Below are 19,770 nucleotides of genomic sequence, written 5' to 3' on the forward strand. Positions count from 1 at the left end.
TACCGTGTCAAGTGATCCCAAATATGCTCTATGTGTAACAAATCAAGGTATCGCGCAACCAGATGAAGTCCGCTGATACCCTTTGTGTGTGACCGAGCATTGTCCTGTTAAAAAATGGCTCTTGGAGTCTAGCCATGAGCAGAGGCGTGCGCACGGGAGCCACCAAGGTTTACCGCGGTACACCCGTTTGCTCAAAAAAAAAAAAGACGATGAGATTAAAATAGAGCACTATAATGTCTGCTGTACAGTGAAAGCTGCTGAAATGAGACTGAATTGGCTGTGGTTGACTGCAAAGAAGCTTCTCACAACCAGCTTCTACATCACGCACCCAGTTTTGATCATTTCTTCTTCAAGTATTCGCATTTTAGTTGTGTTTCATTAGTTTTTTAAAAAATGTTTTCATGAAACGATGCTGCAGAAAGGAAGAACTTATATTTCACTAAATTAAGTCAAGCTAATTTAAATGGCAATTTATTATGAAACGTTAGAACCTAATCGTAAGTAAAATATTCCCGAAGAAGTAGGGGGAATCGGGGATTTCTTCCCTAAAAAAGCCTCGAAATCGTTGTATAAAAAAAAGCAGTTTTAGACGATTTTTTAAAATGGAAAGATAAGTTTGGATACCCTCCCCCGGTAAATTTTGCAACTGAATTTCTAAAAGCGTAACTGTAGATTATCTTCTATTGTTTTTGAGAGCGGGGGCTACGGTGGTTCTCACTTCTCACCCAGTAATATTCGAAATTTTTGTTCTAAAAACGAAGTTTTAGACGATTCCAGGTGATGTTAGAGGGAGGAAAGATTCAAAGCATTCCGGAAATTTTTCGAAACTGAAGCTCCAAAAATCTTATTTTGGCCTACCTTCGGAAGGGAATTAGTTTTAAGGGAATGTACCTCGGAGCATTTACGAAATTGAAGCAACAAAAAAGACGATCGTAAATGGTTTTGGCGAGATAGGGAGAGACGCTCTCCCGAAATTTTTTTAAGTTGTCGCTTTAAAATCGAAGGTTTAGTCGATCTATAGTAATATTTCTGGGAGAAGTTTTCTCACCTTTTAATTTGTAACATATATTGTATTTATTTGAATAATATTTCAAAATATCTCTTTTTCCATTGAGAGGTAAGATATGCCGCCCCCTTTTCGAAAAAGATGGCTTAGCCACTTCTAGGAAAACCACCCCTAACAGCTCTCATATACGTCACTGCAGTGTAGAAGTATTGAGCAGACCCATATTTTAAAAATTCTTTTTTTTTCCACAGGGTGGGATTTATTACTGACTCCTACTTTTCCTTCTAGCTATATTATTGCTAATCTTCTAAGAAAAATCTTTTAAAGTAATCAACTTTAAACTCATAATATTTTTCCGAAATAATCTTGCAAATTGCGGCTCCTCTTCCTGTTGCACCCTTGGCGAGAGTCGCTCCTGTATCCCTAAAAGGTACCACATCAATCTAACAATGTTAAAAGTATTTTTACTGAAACAGCAAATGCTCGTATTTCAAACAAATAGAAATATCAGATTGGGAATTGAAAGTTTCATTATTTAATTCCAAAATACTCAAATGGTTTTGGAAAAGAAAAACTCGGGGAGGGGTCCCCACAGTATTTGTATCAATAATCAAAAAACGAAAAAGAAGATAGGAAACGAAGGAAGGAAAGGGAAGGGAGGGTAGTTCCCGAAACTTAGCAGTTCATTTTACGTTACCAAAAGTAGACTAAAAGAGTGGTTTTGAAACTTTGATTTTGAAGGAATTCTGTAGGAGAGTTCCCAAACCCGATCCTTTCCACTATCTTCATCAGAAATGGCTTACAATTACGTATTTAGGGAGCGTCAATTCCCAAAAGCTTCAAGGATAGTACTCCCACTCAAATCCCAGAGAAACGCCCAACCTAAATCCGCGAGAAACACATCCCTTTCATCCTTAATGATTGTCTAAAATTTCGTGTTTAGAACCTCAATTTGAAATTATTTTTCCGAGATCCCCGAACCACCCCTCAACTCAATATCATCAACAAAAAAAGTCTAAAATTTCTGTTTTGGAGTTTCAATTTCCGGGGGACCGCACCCGAACTCCATGGTAACATCATTGAAGATTATCTGCAATTGCATGTCTGGAATTTAAATTTTGGAAAATATCGAGGGAGGGTCCGCGAACGTTTCCGCCACACTAACATTACCAAAGATCCTCTTAAAACTACATTTTAAAAGCTAACTTCGGTAATTTTCCGGGAGAGCGTCCCCCCTCGCCAGCATCGTTGAAGATAGTCTGAAACTTCTTGTAAGTTCCTCAATTAATTTTGAAAACTTTCCGAAAGAGAACCCCCCGATTTTCTCCTTCCCACATTATCAAAGGTCATATGAAATTACATTATTAGAGCTACATTTCGAGCCATTTTCTAGGGGAGAGCCCCTTAACCCCCAGTTCTCTACACAATCGGAAAAAACAACTGCGTTTTTAAAAAATTTCAAAACATGGACGGGGGAAGGGTCTCTGAACCTTTCCCTCCTTCCTAACATTACCAAAGATAGTCTAAAATGCATTTTTAAGACTACAATTTCGAAATTTTCTCGGGGGAGAAGTCTCGAACCCCCTATTATTGAGTGCACCTTACGCTTACGATTAGGTTCATATTTTTAATATTTAGATCTAGTTTTGACTCCCTAACTCCATTTTAAACCAGGAAGCTATATTATCTTGTTATATTTAAGAAACTTTTTGAAATAATTCAGATATCACCGATTTCATATACTCGCCTAATTTTGTGACCTCTCCTAGACCAAGCACCCTTTTTCCGGTAGTTATCTAACCCCTCCCCCAGGCTCCCTGGTATAGTGGTACCCCCCTTACTGAAGCTCTGGGCACGCCTCTGTCCATGAGTGCCAACACATGTGATTGTCGGCACTCTCTGCTACAATGAGATGACGTCTGCCTCCAGCTCGGTTATACACTGTTCCAGACAGAGGAGTTCTAATAAGAACAAAACTGCAATCTCTGGATATGCTAACGAGGCTGTCGGTACATAGCATATAGTGTTTTCAAAACCTGAAAAGAAGAAAAAAACTAGCTATGTCCCTGAATAGGACATTCTCATGATATACATTTTTAAAATGAATCCAGCTAGAAGTTTGAAATCTCTTTTTTTCTATTCAAAGAAATACCTTTATTAAATATGTCTTAATTTTTCAATGTGTCAATTCAATACACATGATACACTTTTAAAATGAATCAGTTCAAAGCTTGTGAAATCTCTCTTTCTATTCAAAGAAACAGCTCTACTCAATGTGTCTTAATCTTTCAATTGAATTTCGGACCAATACAAGTTTCTCAAATATGTATTTGAAATTTACTTTTCGAACGAACAAAATCGGCTATTGTGTTCCTAACCTGTTTAACGTACGTTTAATTAATGTTTAAGGTAATCGTAAAAGTCTCTTAAAGTAGTTTCTAATCTTTTTTTTTTTTTTTTTAATTCCTACTAAGAGATAGTTGTAGCGTGATCTAAGAATTGATAATCACTAATAGGTAAAAAAAATAATTAAAGTACAATACTTATAATTGCTTCTTCGGTCGTGTTCTACTGCACTAAAGAGTTAAAATCATTTATCAGAAAAATGACAGATGTTCTCAATTAGAGAGAGTAAAATATTGCATGTTTGATAATCATAAAAAAGAATTACATAAATCAAAAGATTTTTTTTATTGTAGATAATCGTGTATAACAAGGATTAAATATCGCAAAAAAATGTAGACTTTTTGATCATTTATCAAATAAAGTACGACCTACCTTGACTTTCTAATTAACTCCACTAATCTGGAAGAGTATGATTGTGAAAGATGATTATTAGAAAAAAATAAAGAAAGTAAGCTTTTAATTGTTGAAATACATGATGCAAAAGGTTCCCTTACATGGGGATTGAAAATTTACTTTTCTGTAAAATTGAAACACTAGGCAAAAGTTCACAATGGTGGGTGCATCAAATAAGGTGATGTAGACCACGAAGGGCAACCCAACCTTTTTTCGTATGCAGGATAGTAAAAATTCTCTAGATCGTGATTTTTTCGTCATGAGAAAACCTAACTGATGATACAACGCAATCAACAAGCAGCTTACTATCAATAGTCAAAGGTGTAACGGCTCTTACTGCAAAAAAAAAAAAAAAAAACCTGTCAATACTGCCTGATCGTATTTTACAGTGAGCTTTGTTTCTTCGTGGTTCACTGTAATTTACTAGTATGACTTTCCCGTATACCTACATCGACTTTCTACCATCTGGTCAATATTCTCTTAATTATCGACGGCTTCAAATTAAGTCAAATATACCTATTTAACATTTTAAGCTGATTTCTAAAAGCAAAATGTATCCTCTTCATCTAATGAAATAGATACGTAAAAAATAAATAAACAAAGTAGTAGCATCTTTTGAACAATGGAACTAGTATTATTTTTTCTATAAAAGAAATTCAGTAATTGTTTTCAAAGAAAAGAGTTTTAAAAAAAAATCAAACAAATAAAGTAAAAATAAAAATAAAAAGCACATCAAAGTAAGTACATTTTATGAAAATAAAAATTGCTATTAGCTCTTTCTTTTGGGACAAAATTCGCAACTCCAGAGCTCGAATACGCTACCTTGCGGTGATTAACAATGCTACCGAAAAAGGTAAAACATTCCACTCTACGTGTTTTTTTTTTTTTTTTTTTTTTTTTTTTTTTTTGAGGTAAATTACAGGTTTCAGACAGTTTTTGGTGTAATGTAATTTTAAAAGAATAGAAAAGAAAGCTTCCCACAAACACGATGAAAAATTACTGTCATTCACTAAGCGTCAAAGCAAGTTATAAGTTACGGCATTTGTTTGTTTTACCTTTTTCATCCACCATTAGACAGTGGCTGCCGCGCACCCTATAATTTATTGAAGTCGCGAATAAAGCTCCTCAGATTTTAGTTTTCCCCTGTCGCAGAAAATAAATAAATAAATGTAATTTTAAAAAATAAATAACTAATAAGAGAGTCCTCCTAAGTAAATAATTGTCATCAATAATAATCGTCTGCACACTTCTTTCTTTCTGTTATAAACCGTAACCGATGCAGAAAAAAGTTGTGTACGAATTGTCGACAGAAATCTTGACAATTGTTTAACAGGAAAATCTTGCCAATGCGCAAAACTGACTTGATATTTGAGACCTCATTTTCAAAATTAAGTTACGAAGTTAAGTACATTTTACTTAATCTTTAACTTTGTGGAAGTAATTTTGAATCTTTACTGCTACATAAATTATAAAATGCTTTCAAAAACTTTTGTTTTGTTAGAAATATCCTTTAAAAATGTTATTTATTACTTATACTGACAAACTAAAACTATTTAAGAGAACGTCTGCTTGTTTCATAATTTTATCTGCACCTGAGGCTGATTCAACTGCTTTCTAATTTTATATGAAAAATATTTCTGCCAGTTGGGGTTAGAATTAGTTTCAACTATTGTTAACATTTAAGCATTTTAAATCATATTTAAACATTTAAACAATATCAAACTACGGACACACTGTAAAAACGATTCAGAAACGTTCCTGGAAAATAATGGGCAGCTGATGTGCCCAATTTCTTCCAGTAACATATCTTACAAAAACCAGGAACATTTTCCGCTAAAATTCATTAACCTTCCTGAAATTATCCTGGAATCAGAAATCTTCCCGTTTGCAGCCAATCGTGTCTCTGGAATCTTAGACTAAACTTAGGTGTGTACACTATAATACAGGGTGTATCAAAAAGAATCATCTGATTTGGCATGTCTATATTTCGAACAGTAATAAACATATGCAATTACAAATTTTTTTGGATGAAAGGGAAACTGAAAAAGTTTCCATATGTCCTTCCATTTTCAAAGGTGTTCCATTTGTCCACCTTTAGATATGCGGCATATGTCTAAACGGTATAGAAACTCGTCCCACACTGCAGCGAGCATGTCCTGAGTTACGGATTCCACTGCTGTTATGATGCGCTTCCTTAGATCATCCATTGTTGTTGGTCGAGGAGGCACATATACAGAGTCCTTTATAAATCCCCACAAGAAAAAATCACATGCAGTAAGGTCCGGTGACCTTGGAGGCCAGAAATGTAAGGATTTGTCATTTTGTCCAGTGCGGCCGATCCACCGATCACGAATCGTTTCATTTAAAAATTCGCGGACTGCCAGATGCCAGTGTGGCGGTGCCCCATCCTGTTGGAAATGTAATCATTCGAATCGTTGGGGATTCTTCAGTTGGGGATTCTTTTTCTGGATGATTCTTTTTGGTACACCCTGTAGTTTGGCACCCTAAACTTAGGTGTGTACACTATAATAGTTTGGCACCTAACTGCGCTTCAAAGAGTGCTCCAAAACCAGTATTGCAAACAAGGCCAACGCTAAGAAAGTATTGCAAGTAAGTATTACGAATTTTACCCTGCAATTCTTGCTAAGCTATAGTCCATAGACTGATTTGCGCCCTTTGGGAGACTTATCAGTCTGGACGGTCCGCAGTCAAGCTAAAGCGGATACACTTCATAAATACGCTCAGTTAATCTTCAAACTACACTGTAAAAACGATTCAGAAACGTTCCTGGAAAATAATAGGCAGCTGATGTGCCCAATTTCTTCCAGTAACTTATCTTGGAAAAACCAGGAAATTTTTCCGCTAAAAGTCAGTAACCTTTCTGAAATTAACCTTGAAACTTTCTGAAGAAGTGTGAAATCTCCCCTGTTAAAGCCAGCCATGTCTCTAGAACCGTCCAGAAAAATTAAGTAGGTTTAGTGTTATTGATTAGAACCTTCCGGATTAACCAAGAAGGCTCCACAAAAATCAGAGCGACCATGACCAAAGCTATGCAAGATGGAACCAACCATATCTCCTGCCTTGCAAAGCTGTAGCTGTCCATTGACTTTTGTCGCTCTCATTAGGAGCTTAGTCAACCTGGACAGGCCGTAAGCAACCATAGGCCGATACACTTAATAAAACGCTCATTCAATCATTAAACTGGTTGCTAAAAATATTTTCCACAACAGTGAAAAGTCTGCACGCGTGCAACTTGTAGTGATTCAGGAAACTTTTATGTGAAGATACTTGTTTTTACGAGAAAATAGGTGAAAGCGTGTGAAATCCCGAGACGTTCCACAGAAATAACCAGTAACGTTTCGGAATTTTTTTACAGTGTAGGAGCTAAACATATTTTTTGCAACAGTGAGAAGTCTGATTTTGTGCGTTTTGTAGCAATTCAGGAAACTTTTTGACAAGAATACTTGATTTTTCCAAGAAGTGGATAAAACCATTGAAATCCCGAAACGTTGCACGGAAATATCCAGTAACGTTTCGGATTTTTTTTTCAGTGCAGATAAATGTTTATATATTTTTTCTTCTTTAGATCGAAAAAAAGGCCATCATGAAGAAATGAGGTTTACGGGAATCAGAGATAGTAAAGCGATCCCTTCCAAATTTTTCCATACATTGCAAATGATTACAGGAACTGAAGAGGATGAGGAACCAAATGGTGACTCTACACATCAAGGTAAATTGAACACATTTCTTGTGTTTTTATAATGTTTTGCGTCATTGTAGTAGCTCATAGTATAGTCAAAAGCAAATTACCGTTTATAATACCTATAGAAATCCGTGAGTAACACAAAGGGTTAACAAAGTCTTGCAGTAATGAAGAAAAATCATTAAAAAAACTGCTTCCAATTAAAATATTGTAATTATTTTTTTGTTTGGATCCTTTTACTTATTTTTTTTTTTTTTTTTTTTCGCAAACAGCTTTAATACAGTTCTACGTTTGCACTTTTTGTAGTCATGAGAAGATTTAGACGATTTTCAACTTCGCTCCAAGCGCTGGCGTAATTAGAAATTTACCTTTTCGGGGGGGGGGGGGTATAACAGTTCGAACATGGATATAAACTGTCATATTATAATTGGCAATATGTGCTAAAACCAAAGGTTCTGCCGTTTGTGATCCCCAAAAACCTCCTTGCGATGCCTAGGGAGAATAGACGCTATTCTCAGTTTTTGATATTACCGACACATGCATACCTTTAATATTGTAGCAATGGGGGAGTATTTTAGTGAAAAAAAAGACCAAAATAAAAACGAATTGTGTGTGAATCTAAGTTTTTTTCCCCAAATAAATTTTCTTTATCTGTGCAAGACTTTATAAACACCCTATAACAGGGGCGTGCACAGAGGGGGGGGGAGAAGGGACACCTGTTAGCCTTAGTTCGAGCCTGAAGGAAGACTGAGGTTTTTAAAATGGAGGGGGAAATATATGTAGGGACGTGGGGGGTAAGCAATATGGAGGTGAGCTCATAAAACTCATTTGTGACGGCCCCCAAATTTCTATGCACGCCCCTGCCCTGTATCAATATCATATTCAAGTTGCATCTAAACATAACTAATGCAACTTGTTGGAAAGACTCGACTGGGTAATTTGACGCTTGGCAACTTGATTACTAACTGTAAAAAAAAAATGTGTAACCTTCCTCCATAAATCGGTGGCAGCATAGCTGCTTCCACTTCTCTGGAGTAACTTAGCTGATATAATTGATGTAAGGTTACACATCGCTTGTGGAAGGTTACACCATCACTCGTTTCTGTGTAAGGTTACACCAGAATTTTATGCCTGCTTACAGAGAACTTGATTGAATGGTTACACACTAGCAAAAATTGAGTTTTCATCTGACTTTCTTGAAGGGGTACTCGTTTTAAATTGTAAGTAGACTTATACTTCAAGTTAACTGTTCGATGGTTTAAATTATTCAGATATACTAAATGATCAAGTAATAATTTCTTTCTATACGTTTTAAATTAAAAGTACAAAAATAAATTAGTAGGTTACAATACATCAAATTTCGTAAAACAGTATATAAAAAAAAATCATGCTAGAAACCCCTTGTTTTTTGTCTTCTTTACAGCTTTTGTTTTCAATCATTTGTTTATCCAATATTTATCAAGTTCATGCTTTTTTGCAACCAGTATACACCAACCATTTATTTGTTTTAATATACTAACAAGACATTTTTATTGCACTAAGAGAGGAAATAACACCCAGGACGCCTGAGTGGTTTCCGAACCCACAACACGAGTCTCACAAACAGGTCGCAAAGCAAGTTTTTTTTAACCGCTTGGCCACAAAGGCCGGTTTTCGTTTCGCTAATAACTGTTTACCAGCTCTGTGCCGATGCTGATCTTTACGCATGCGCTTTGAATTCTACCGACTGCAGGTGAGAACCATAGCGCAAGGTTCCTGCAACAATTTGAGTTTTTAAACCAATGATACAACACACTCTAGAATTCGTCTAACGTTACATCCATCAATATTGGTAACCTTACAAAAAATTTTTAGTGCTTTCTTCCTAGGCGAAAATAGAAAAATAGTTTGCATCACCTCATCTTTACTTCACATTTTACATTCTATAGAACCTTTATCGTTTCTTAATTATATATACGATGTATTCAATTGGCAAACTATTTCAAATTTAATAGAGCTTTTAATGTTGCTTGATTTAGTTGACTGATTATTGTACATTTTATTGTTATTTAATGACTCGTTTCCTTCATTTGAAAACATTGCAATGGCTTACCTTATTTTCGAGGGGGGGTGGTGAATTCTACACTCTAGTCCTCAAATGTAATTGCAACTGAAACAAATGGATAAATAAAACTAGATGTTTATCCCATAATCACTCACAAGAAAAAAAGAATTTACCGTATTTTCAGGTTAATAATATTAAAAGAGTTGATCAAAATATTGAAAAATGACAGTTCCAGACAAATAATTTCTTAGAGTTCATAGAAAAGCTCAGTGTAACATAACTTTCGAAATATTCTCAATCCGAAAGAACTAGTCTCCCGGGCGACCTGACGCCTATGACTTATGGGACCCTGGACGTGCATGTACAAAATTGTTTAAATCTTATTTCCTTCCTGGATAACATCAAAGTATTGACTTTTAGACGTTGCTTGCCTATAGACTCATTAATTTAACTAATAATTTTTTTTTTATAGAAACACAAAGGACGGCTTTTTATGAAAAGCAGCCTTCAAGGTCAGGTTTCAATGCTCAACAGAAACCAGCTCAGAATCCTTCTCATCCAAACACGGTGGTTCAAAATCATGTTCCTCATTTCCAGCCAATGGGCAGTCAGCGAAATCCCTATGAACAAGCAACAAATCCTGCTCAGCAAACGAACACATCTGCATTAAAACGACCAGCAGCTTTCTTGCCCATGAAAACGGGTGGTGATCCTCTTAGTAGAGTGAAGCCCGTCCATCCAAGTTTCCTGACAAACGGGCCAAGGAAAGTCTTTAATCCGTCAAGTAAGTATAAAATTCATGTAGTTATGGCTTTATAGAATTAGAAATAAGGTTCTCAAAGTTTAAGTTTACTTTATTTTATTTAAGAGTTACATTACAAAAAATTCAGGAAAATTTTGCGGTAAATATTACTGCAACGAGTAACTAAAATTGAAATAAAAAAAAAAAAAACGACCGAGTCTCAAATGTAGAATCAAAAGGGAAAATTGAAAATTCTTTTAAAAGCCTCTATACTATTAAAAATAAATTGCAAGTATTTTGTTTGTTAACAAATAGAAACTGGCAACAGATAAATTTTTTAAATTATTGCGTTTTCTTTCCTTGTCGGAAAACAACGAATATCGGTTACCAATCGCGTGAATAAAGATTTAGCCGTAGCTAAAATCTGCTTTGAAAAAAAAAAAAAAACGTTGTGATTTTAATTCTATATAACATGGAAGTTACAAACACATTTTATCAGAAGTAGAAAAAATTACTCCTTATTTTGTACTAATTTTTATTTTTAAAAAAATATTTTCCCTTCCAAAATCGCGAAAAACGTTTTAGAGATTTTTAATGAATCTCTCCGTTAATTAATGGCATCTGAAGATGCAACCTAGCTAAGAACCTCCTTTTGAACAAAAAAAAATTTTTTTAGACCATCAGTTTAGGCGAAAATTTCAAAATCAGTCCATCTATTTAGGTGCTAGAATGCCACAGATACACAGAAATGTCAAACTTATAAGCCCCTTCTTTTGTGTGTCAGGGGATAAAAAGAAGTGTTTATACGGTACAGAAAACTTTTACATCAAACTTTACCGGAAAATAAGCGAATAAAGCATTAATTGGTATACCACGTGACTTCCCCTCCTTTCTTGAGCTTCATTCAGTATATGGACTAGCGCACCATTCTGCAAACGACAAGAAGTCAGGCTCGAATCCCACTATTTGTATCTCGTTCTCTTTATACAGGGTCACTAGCCACTGCATTCTCATTTTTTTCTACTGTAGAATTTTGCAGTAAAATAGGAGTTTACGATGATAAATACTGTAAACATGGATGCCAATAAAGTTTCGAGAATTTTTTTAAACAGAGTGTCTAAACCTTTTCTCTCTTAGATAATCGTGATTGAATTTAAAATCCCACTTGGCGTTGCAGTTCGCTTAAATTAAACTTATATTCAGGCTGCACTTACTTTCAGTGTAAATTTACTTCCAGGCTAAACTTGTTCATTTATCAGCCTTAGTGCTTCAATGTCGTCTAAAGAAGATGTCATTTTCACAAGACTTCTGCTTTCAGGTCCTCTACTAGAGACAGACAATTTTTTTTTTAATCAATTCATTTATTTTCTTTTAATCAATAAATTAATTTTACACGAAGTATGAATTCAAAAATAATCAATACCTTAGAAATATTTCGAAAATTAATTCATTATCTTCTGGCGAAAATTACTACAGACAACTGCTTATTTAGTATTTATTCAACAAGTCAAATAACTCTTGAAAAGTAGAAGGCTCCTAGAAGAAACTTCTGAAAAATGTTTTCCCACTGCCAAAATGATTTTTCTAAATTCCTAAACAAAAAACCAAAATAGGAAAGGGAAATCATAGTCACTCACACTTTTTTTGGAATAGGGTAGACCGGGGCACGTGTACGCAGTGCCCTTTTTCAAAACAAATTATGACTGGAGAGCCAACTCTCATAATAGATTGATGCTGCTCCCTAGCATATTCTCACAAGTTTTTGAGAATCAGTCGAGCTTCCGTCTAGCAAGCAGAAATAATAATCTGTTTTCTACCAAGTTGAGTAAGTTTTGTGTTGAACATTTTGAAGCTTATTGTGAATAAATAATACTTAGTTAGGAAAGAATAAAAGTATAAAAGTCAGCAGAATTTTATCCTTTTTTTGAGAATTGTACTTGTATGAACTGAAATGTTATTATTTTTTTTTTTTTTTCAAATAAAAAATAAATCCAAACTTGGCGGCGGGGCAAGTTCACGCGTTGGCGTTGGAGCACCTTTACGCACGTACTTACTGTGTTTTACTTCTAAACGTGCCGTGATGCATTTTTCGATCCGATCTGTCTCTAAAACCTTTTTAGTATTTTCAGTTTCAGGCTGTTTAGTTTTGAAAATTACCATTCAGTTTTTAATTGAGTTACAAATTCGTATCTTATAGCTTACAATCATGTAGTGCTATCTTCATGCCCATTCAGTTTTTACTTTATACACTGCTACTATAGTAACAATGAGTTACAATCAGTAGAATATTGGAAATCTTAAAAATAAAATTTCTAAACATATTTTCAGCTGAAACATCAGTGTAAGACTTTTCGTTGAATAAATGAACTCCTATCCTTCTCACACTTCTAATCAGTTTTCTCTGCTATAAGTATGTCCTTGCAGTGAAGCTAATTTGCCGTGAAGAATACAGCATAATTAGACTGCTGATGCTAACTAAATAAACTCACCAAATTTTGCTTCTACAAGTAACAATGAGTTACAATCAGCGGAATATTTGAAATCTTAGCAATAAAATTTCTAAACATATTTTCAGCTGAAACATCAGTGTAAGACTTTTCGTTGAATAAATAAACCCCTATCCTTCTCACACTTCTAATCAGTTTTCTCTGCTATAAGTATGTCCTTGCAGTGAAGCTAATTTGCCGTAAAGAATACGGAATTAATAAACTTTACTGTTGCTAACTGAATAAACTCACCAAATCATACTACAACTATAGTTGGGGTAAACCTAACCTGGCAGTGTCGTGATGCTGTAATTAGGATCTGCGTTGTCTTCACAATGCTGCCAGGTTAGACTTCCTCCAACTATAATAATAATGAGTTACAATAAGTATAATATTGGAAATCTCAGAAATAAATTTTTTAAATTTATTTTCTGATGAAACAGCAGTGTAAGACTTTTTGATGAATAAATAAACATCTATCTCTCTCACGCTTCGAATCAGTTTTCCCTGCCACAATTATGTCCTTGCAGTGTAGCAAAGTTATCTGAAAAATATACCATCAATAGACAACCTTGTGTGTTGCTTACTGAATAAACTCATCAAATCTTACTACTACTTCTAAGATTGAGTTACAATTATTAGAATATTGGGATTCTTAAAAAGAAAACTTCTCAACATACTTTCTGCTGAAAAACTTTAATAAAACTTGGCTTTTAAGATTCTGGAAGACAAAATCAAATATAAGTTCATCTAGAACTGATCGAGAAGTTCAGAAAATATGATTCATTTGAAATAACTTAAACAAATGAAAAACAGATAACTAAGAAATTGAAATTTCAAAATTTATACTGTGTTTTGCATTATTTAACAGTACTAGAAAATCGCCCATCAAAATATGACGGGTGAAAATTGCTTCTGAATTTGAATGAAGCAATTGTCTGTTTGATGATGTTTTGATAGTTGAAATTTTAACCCTAACTCCAGTGGATAAACCCAAAACTCCAGGAGATAGCGTTCATTGTTGACCACTTTTTCGTTTCTTCATTCCCCTAAAATGACACAGTCTTACTAGCAAAACAGTCAAGTGACCGGATCCAGTTCAGCCTTGTCACAATAAAGCCTTTCCCTGCATTTTAAACATCACCAAAACACATTATTAAATTACCATGCCGTGGCGGGAGTTTCATTGTTGATGACGTCAGGAGCGTTATTCGATCATTAGCTATCTTTATCTTTACTAATAATAAAGCTGAAAGTCTGTCAGGATCTCTGTCTGTCCGGATCTCTGTCTGTGAGGATCTCTGTGACGCGCATAGCGCCTAGACCGTTCGGCCGATTTTCATGAAATTTGGCAAAGTTAGTTTGTAGCATGGGGGTGTGCACCTCGAAGCGATTTTTCGAAAATTCGATGTGGTTCTTTTTCTATTCCAATTTTAAGAACAAAATTCTCATTAGATGGACGAGAAAAAAACGAAATTATCATTAAGTGAAACCGTAACCAAGTCAATTGGCGAGAAAATTCACCATACATTATATGTAAATATACAGGTGAACCAAAAAACCATTTTAATTTACTATTACGGGCAAAGCCGTGCGGGTACCACTAGTTATATATATATCAGTATTATTTCTGAAAAGGCAAAAGTTTTAAAGTTCTTTTGCTACGAAAGAAATTAACCTTAAGAAATAAAAAAGTTTATTCGCCAATCAATAAATTCAAGCGTGTTACATTCTTTTATTAATGCTGTAGTTGAAAATGAAGGTCTCTGGCTTTTTTTTAGCTTGTGTGTCAACTACTATTTAATGACAGAAAAGATTATTTAATAGCGTGTGAGAGTTTCATTACTAAATAGGGCACAGAAAGAAAAAACATTGAAATTACGTACTAGACACTCATCGTCAAAGTATGATTTATTTTTTTTAACTCTCAAAATATTAGTGAGAAAATAACTTTATGAATGAAAGGTAAAGCATGTTATCTAATTGTGCATTTCCGAAAATGCAATTCTATGATAAACTGAAAAGATTATATATTTACAGTGTTATTCAGAAATATTTTTCAAAAATCTACATGTACATAAGATATGTAACAAGCAAGAATAATATTGCAACATATGGTCGCAAACGTAATACTGACGCACCATATGCACACAAAATGATGTGAAGCACCCTGAAAGGTGTGAAACATATCACAAGCAATAGGAATTTTACAGTACAAATACGATTTTAACCTTTTTAATTTCTCAATATGGTTTAAAATAAGATAAGTAAATACCTTTGTGCTGAACAGTAAAGTAAGAAAAATAAGAAAAACAACGTTAAAAAAAGCTTACAGCTTATCTTCTTACAGTGTTTGAATAACTGTTTTAAACCTTCCTTAAAAACTAAAATGTTTTGTAAGTCTTCAGTAAATTATCATCACTTACAGTCAATTTCGCATCTTTCACTCTCTCATTTCGTGTGCCCGAAGCGCGCCAGCATTCCATTTGCGATAAAATGTTCCAACATTATTCTTACTTGTTGCCCTTTGCCTAAGTTGCACAAGTAGATGTTTGAATAAATGTTCTAAATCACTCTATGTTAGACTACCATTTGTTGGAAAATCTTTTATTTCCTGTGTTGCAGCTGATAGTTGTTCACTTGGGATTTTCCAACAACGAAGAATCTTTTACCATTTCTGCAAAAACGTTTTCAAACGTCCTTCCCAAAGCGTTCGAACTATTCATTTCCGACCACACATTGCATCATGATGGAAGTTAATATGTATATCTATCACCCCTTACTTTTGTGACAGTTAGTTCTTTAACATACTAATATATGATAGCAGAAACTTACATTTAGATATTAGAACATACAAATTTGGGAAATGCGAGCATGCAAGTATACTTAAAACTATTTACAGAAAAGGTATGAATAGAAAAAAAATAATGCTGTCCATCAATAAATTATGAATGTAAAGTGCAGTCTAGTTTAATACGTAACGGGACAGATTTCAATCTAATATATTCATTAAAACGGAATATTGAAAGTATTTTTAACTACCCGGTTCGTTTTTATGCACAAATAACAGCAGAAAGTTTTGACTTAAAACTTTTTTGTTTCTCTTTCAGCTGGAACAGACTTCTAAATGAACTTGAAAAGTGAATTTTCAACGTTGGAGCTAGTCAAAGAAGATGTATGCAAAGATGAATAAGAATCGTTTGGCATAACGGGAAATGCCTTAACCTCTTCATCATCATCATCATTGTCATTCTCATCATCATTTACAGAAAAGCATTCATTGGAAATAATTGCTAAAGTATTTCAAATCGTTGAAAATTCCAAAGCAATAAAAGTTAATACAACTAAAGAAAAACTACATGATTTCTAGGTTATTTGAGAAATGCTTCTTTTAAATTAAGGAATTAGGAGATTCAGGTTGCTATAAAAAAAGTCAACTCAAACGACAGGCACAAAGTGCTTCTTACAAATGAAAGAAATGTGCCAGTATTTTTCCGGTCCAAGTAATATGATGCCAAAATTTCTAAAATTGCTAAGACGAAATTTCTGGCTTAGATTTTAAATTCTTACTAACACAATGGATTAATAATACACTCTCACTCTAAAACCCTAATTGGATCAATTAAATAGGTTATAAGTTTCAAAGATGTATTATTTTGAATGTAATGTTAAAATGTGCAGTTATTATTAGTTATTACTAAGAGCATGCAAAAAAAATGTAGCCAAGTGAAGACAATTATGCCAAATATATTTAACTTAATACAATTTATAAATGTACAAAACTGCTTTTTTTACTAAAATATTTTTCATGAAAGGTTTCTTTAAACTACGTTTAGAAAACGCTGTCTAATAACATCGATGTTACGGGTTTGAAAATGCATGAAATACATGGTTAAATCTAGTCAGATGGAAGCCTCTTTTAACAAACTAATATCAAAATTGTAAGAGTTCTACATCTACGAATTGCATTCTTTCCTAGCACGAATTAAAATGCAACTGAAGGGAAAATTCTTTTAAAGACGAATTTTCTCATATTAAAACAAATATTTTACTCCAAATGTATAAAATTATTTTGAAGAACTTAAATACCTAAAGGAATAAATCGAAACCAGAAATTAAACCAGAACCAGAATGTTATGCAAGTATACTATTATTATTCAACATTTCAAAGTTCATTAAGTCTCAACTTCATCCAGCATTTTTATCAACAGTAACGAAACAAATTGCTCACTTTTAAAAACATAGCTGCTCAGCTGAATTGTACTTCATTTTGAGACACGATTTAATGTGTATAGCGTGACAATTAAAGCTTTTGTTCTGTTTTTTATTATAATGAACTCATTTAAATGTCATTTTAATTTTTCAGAGCATCAACTTTTTTTTTCTTTTGCTTTGGCTAAATAGTGAAGATGTAGAAAACTTACTGCGTTGAAATTTTTGGTGTAAATATTTCATCCTAAGGTATGTTAAGAAATATTTTGTCATATAAAGTATTGAATAAAAGATTATTCAACAATCTTAGTCATTTTCTTTCTGGTTTTATACATTGCGAACACAAAAAAAAATAAAGTAGGGTCAGCTGAGGTAAAAAAACAGTATGAGGCAAATGGAAAAACTCAGCCCACTTGTGGTAATTTTTGAAAATAAACTGTTAATGAATGAAGACTTCGTGACGTGAGTACTCCGTATTTCCATGCAGTTCTGAAGGAGTCATCATGGTTTGAAGATGTCACTGAAAAAAGTTGTTTCCTAACGTTTAGTGGTCTCACATTTCTCTTCAGCAGGTCTACAAATGCGAAGTAACAGGTATCAGGTACTTTTACTTGTCATGCGGAGGGTTGTCGAAAACATTTATCTATGAGTTCTCCTTCCCAGACATTTTTGAGGTGCAATTTAGACGTTATTGTTTACTTTATAAATACTGTGTTCTGGGGCGAAAATACTTTTGTCTATTGTTTTCAGGGATGTCTTTTCATCCAAAAGCTCACATGTTTAAAAGCATATTTAAAGCTCACATCTCTGGGCGTCTATAAAAGCTTTCTTGCTGCGTTGAAACACGAGCAATGCAATTTTAAAATTTGTGCTTCTGACATTGTTAAAGTGAAACTTGTTATGCATAGGCTTTGAAATTCTGATCCGTAACCTTTTTGTGTGACGGAAATGACGTAGTTTTCTTTTCTTAATTGTTACCAAAAGCAATGAAAAAAAATAGTAATTACAAAGTTACCACATTTCCGGTTTTTATTTGAAGACAAAAACAATGAAAAATAGCACTAACTATAAAAATATTTTTGTTAATAAATTTAACAAAGTAATTTCGCTTTTGAACGAGCATAATTATATTTGTATTTTGGGCATTTTAAGCTTTTCAAATAATGCAGTTTTTTTTTTTTTTTTGAAGATTTCTTTGGTACAAGTCAAGTCATCAGTTTAAAAGCGTAATCTACATCGCTACAATGTCAGCCTTGAAATTACTTTGCTTACTTTAATTAACAAAATTAACTGTACGATAACTATTATTTTTCCTTGTCTTTGGCACCAATTAAAAAGTGAATTTCGGGTATCGTTCAGTTTCCTTGTTTTTATAATCCATTTTCTTCACTATAATATACAATGTTGTCGTTAATATGCAAAAGTCAGGTGCAGAAAAAAATAAGATCGTGGCGTGAGAGGAAACGTGCGGGAGAAATGACAGTTCAGTATATTAAAAAAAAAAAAAAAAAAAAAACAGAAAAAAAAAATATATATATATATATAACTTCTATCGTGTGTCTTTACAACACACTTTTTTACTTTACTTTATTTTATTTTTTATTTCCGCTGAAAGTTGAATATTTTCTTCGTTCTAAAGCATTGTTGGTTGGTTTTGTTAAAATTAATTAATAACAATGAAATTATGTAGTTGATGCATTATTTTTTTAATGAGTCAATAAAAGGGAAATTTATGAAGTACTAAGACCAAATGTAATTATTGCTCTCCAACAATTGGATAAATTATTTATACTTATTGCAAGAATTGTCGTTACCGAAAGTGCTGAGCTAATATTTGTACTATTATCTCATATAATTTCTTGAAGCAAAAAAAAAAGGAGGGGGGAGGGGAATTATTTTTCTTATTAATTTGCATTTCCAACATTTTTATTTTCTGCGGTTCTATACAGTTTTAAAATAAAATATGTTGCAATTAGTAATTCATTATTTTCCAATGTTCAGTTCAAAAATTAAAAACAAGTTATTTGATGTTACTGATGAATTTGTGTTTCAAATATTTTCAATTATTCTTTCAATCTTTAGAATTGATATAATGGAAAAAGACAATTTCTATTAAAAGAAAAACTGTATCATGGTTTATTGCAAGAAAATTAATTGATCTGCATGCCACTTTCTGTGTAAACAATTGCTTTATTATGTATTTATCGCTTTAGTAACAAAAAGGGGAAAATGGAGAAGTATTTTTTATTCAGACAAGAGAACTTCTTAGGCGTAAATAAAAAATATTGTTGCATACTTTTTAGTTTTAAGAGCACATTTTAAGTATTTTTAAAAAATATATTCTCGCAAATTTTCATGATTTTTCAGTACATGTAATCCGGTCTGTGGTAATCAATGTCATAATTCTATAGTTAAAAAAGTTAATAAATTCCCATAGTTATAGATTGGAAAAAAACGTAAGAATAAATCTGGTCAATTAATTAAATACCAGATAACAGAACTTGCAACAATCCAATCATCAACTCCCCCCCCCCCCGAAAAATTTAATTTCAAGGATCCTACTTTATGTAAAATGTCGGCATGGCGAGCAATAGTGCTCATTAAAAAAAAAAAAAAACATTTCATTTGTACGGATAAAAATAGACATGACGTCCTAAAACAAACAATGAAACTTGAAAAGTGTGAAGGAGCATTTAAAAAAACAAAAGTAATAATAATCCTCCACTACCCAATACCAGTTCTTTTGACACGGAACTGATGACGTCACTGATAAAGTGG

At 33.4% G+C, this 19,770-nt stretch overlaps 1 protein-coding gene across 1 annotated transcript in view; it reads left to right on the plus strand.

Moving 5' to 3' along the window:
• LOC129229590 (uncharacterized) overlaps nt 1–17,301 on the plus strand; it is a 57,880-nt gene extending 40,579 nt beyond the window's left edge. The window contains exons 5-7 of the mRNA XM_054863926.1: nt 7,392–7,535; nt 10,025–10,336; nt 15,891–17,301. Coding sequence (XP_054719901.1) covers nt 7,392–7,535; nt 10,025–10,336; nt 15,891–15,907 — 473 coding nt within the window. The 3' untranslated portion in view covers nt 15,908–17,301. The remainder of the gene's footprint in view (nt 1–7,391; nt 7,536–10,024; nt 10,337–15,890) is intronic.
• The last annotated feature ends 2,469 nt before the right edge of the window (nt 17,302–19,770 follow it).

Source organism: Uloborus diversus, chromosome 9 (assembly GCF_026930045.1).
Source record: "Uloborus diversus isolate 005 chromosome 9, Udiv.v.3.1, whole genome shotgun sequence".
NCBI lineage: Eukaryota > Metazoa > Arthropoda > Arachnida > Araneae > Uloboridae > Uloborus > Uloborus diversus.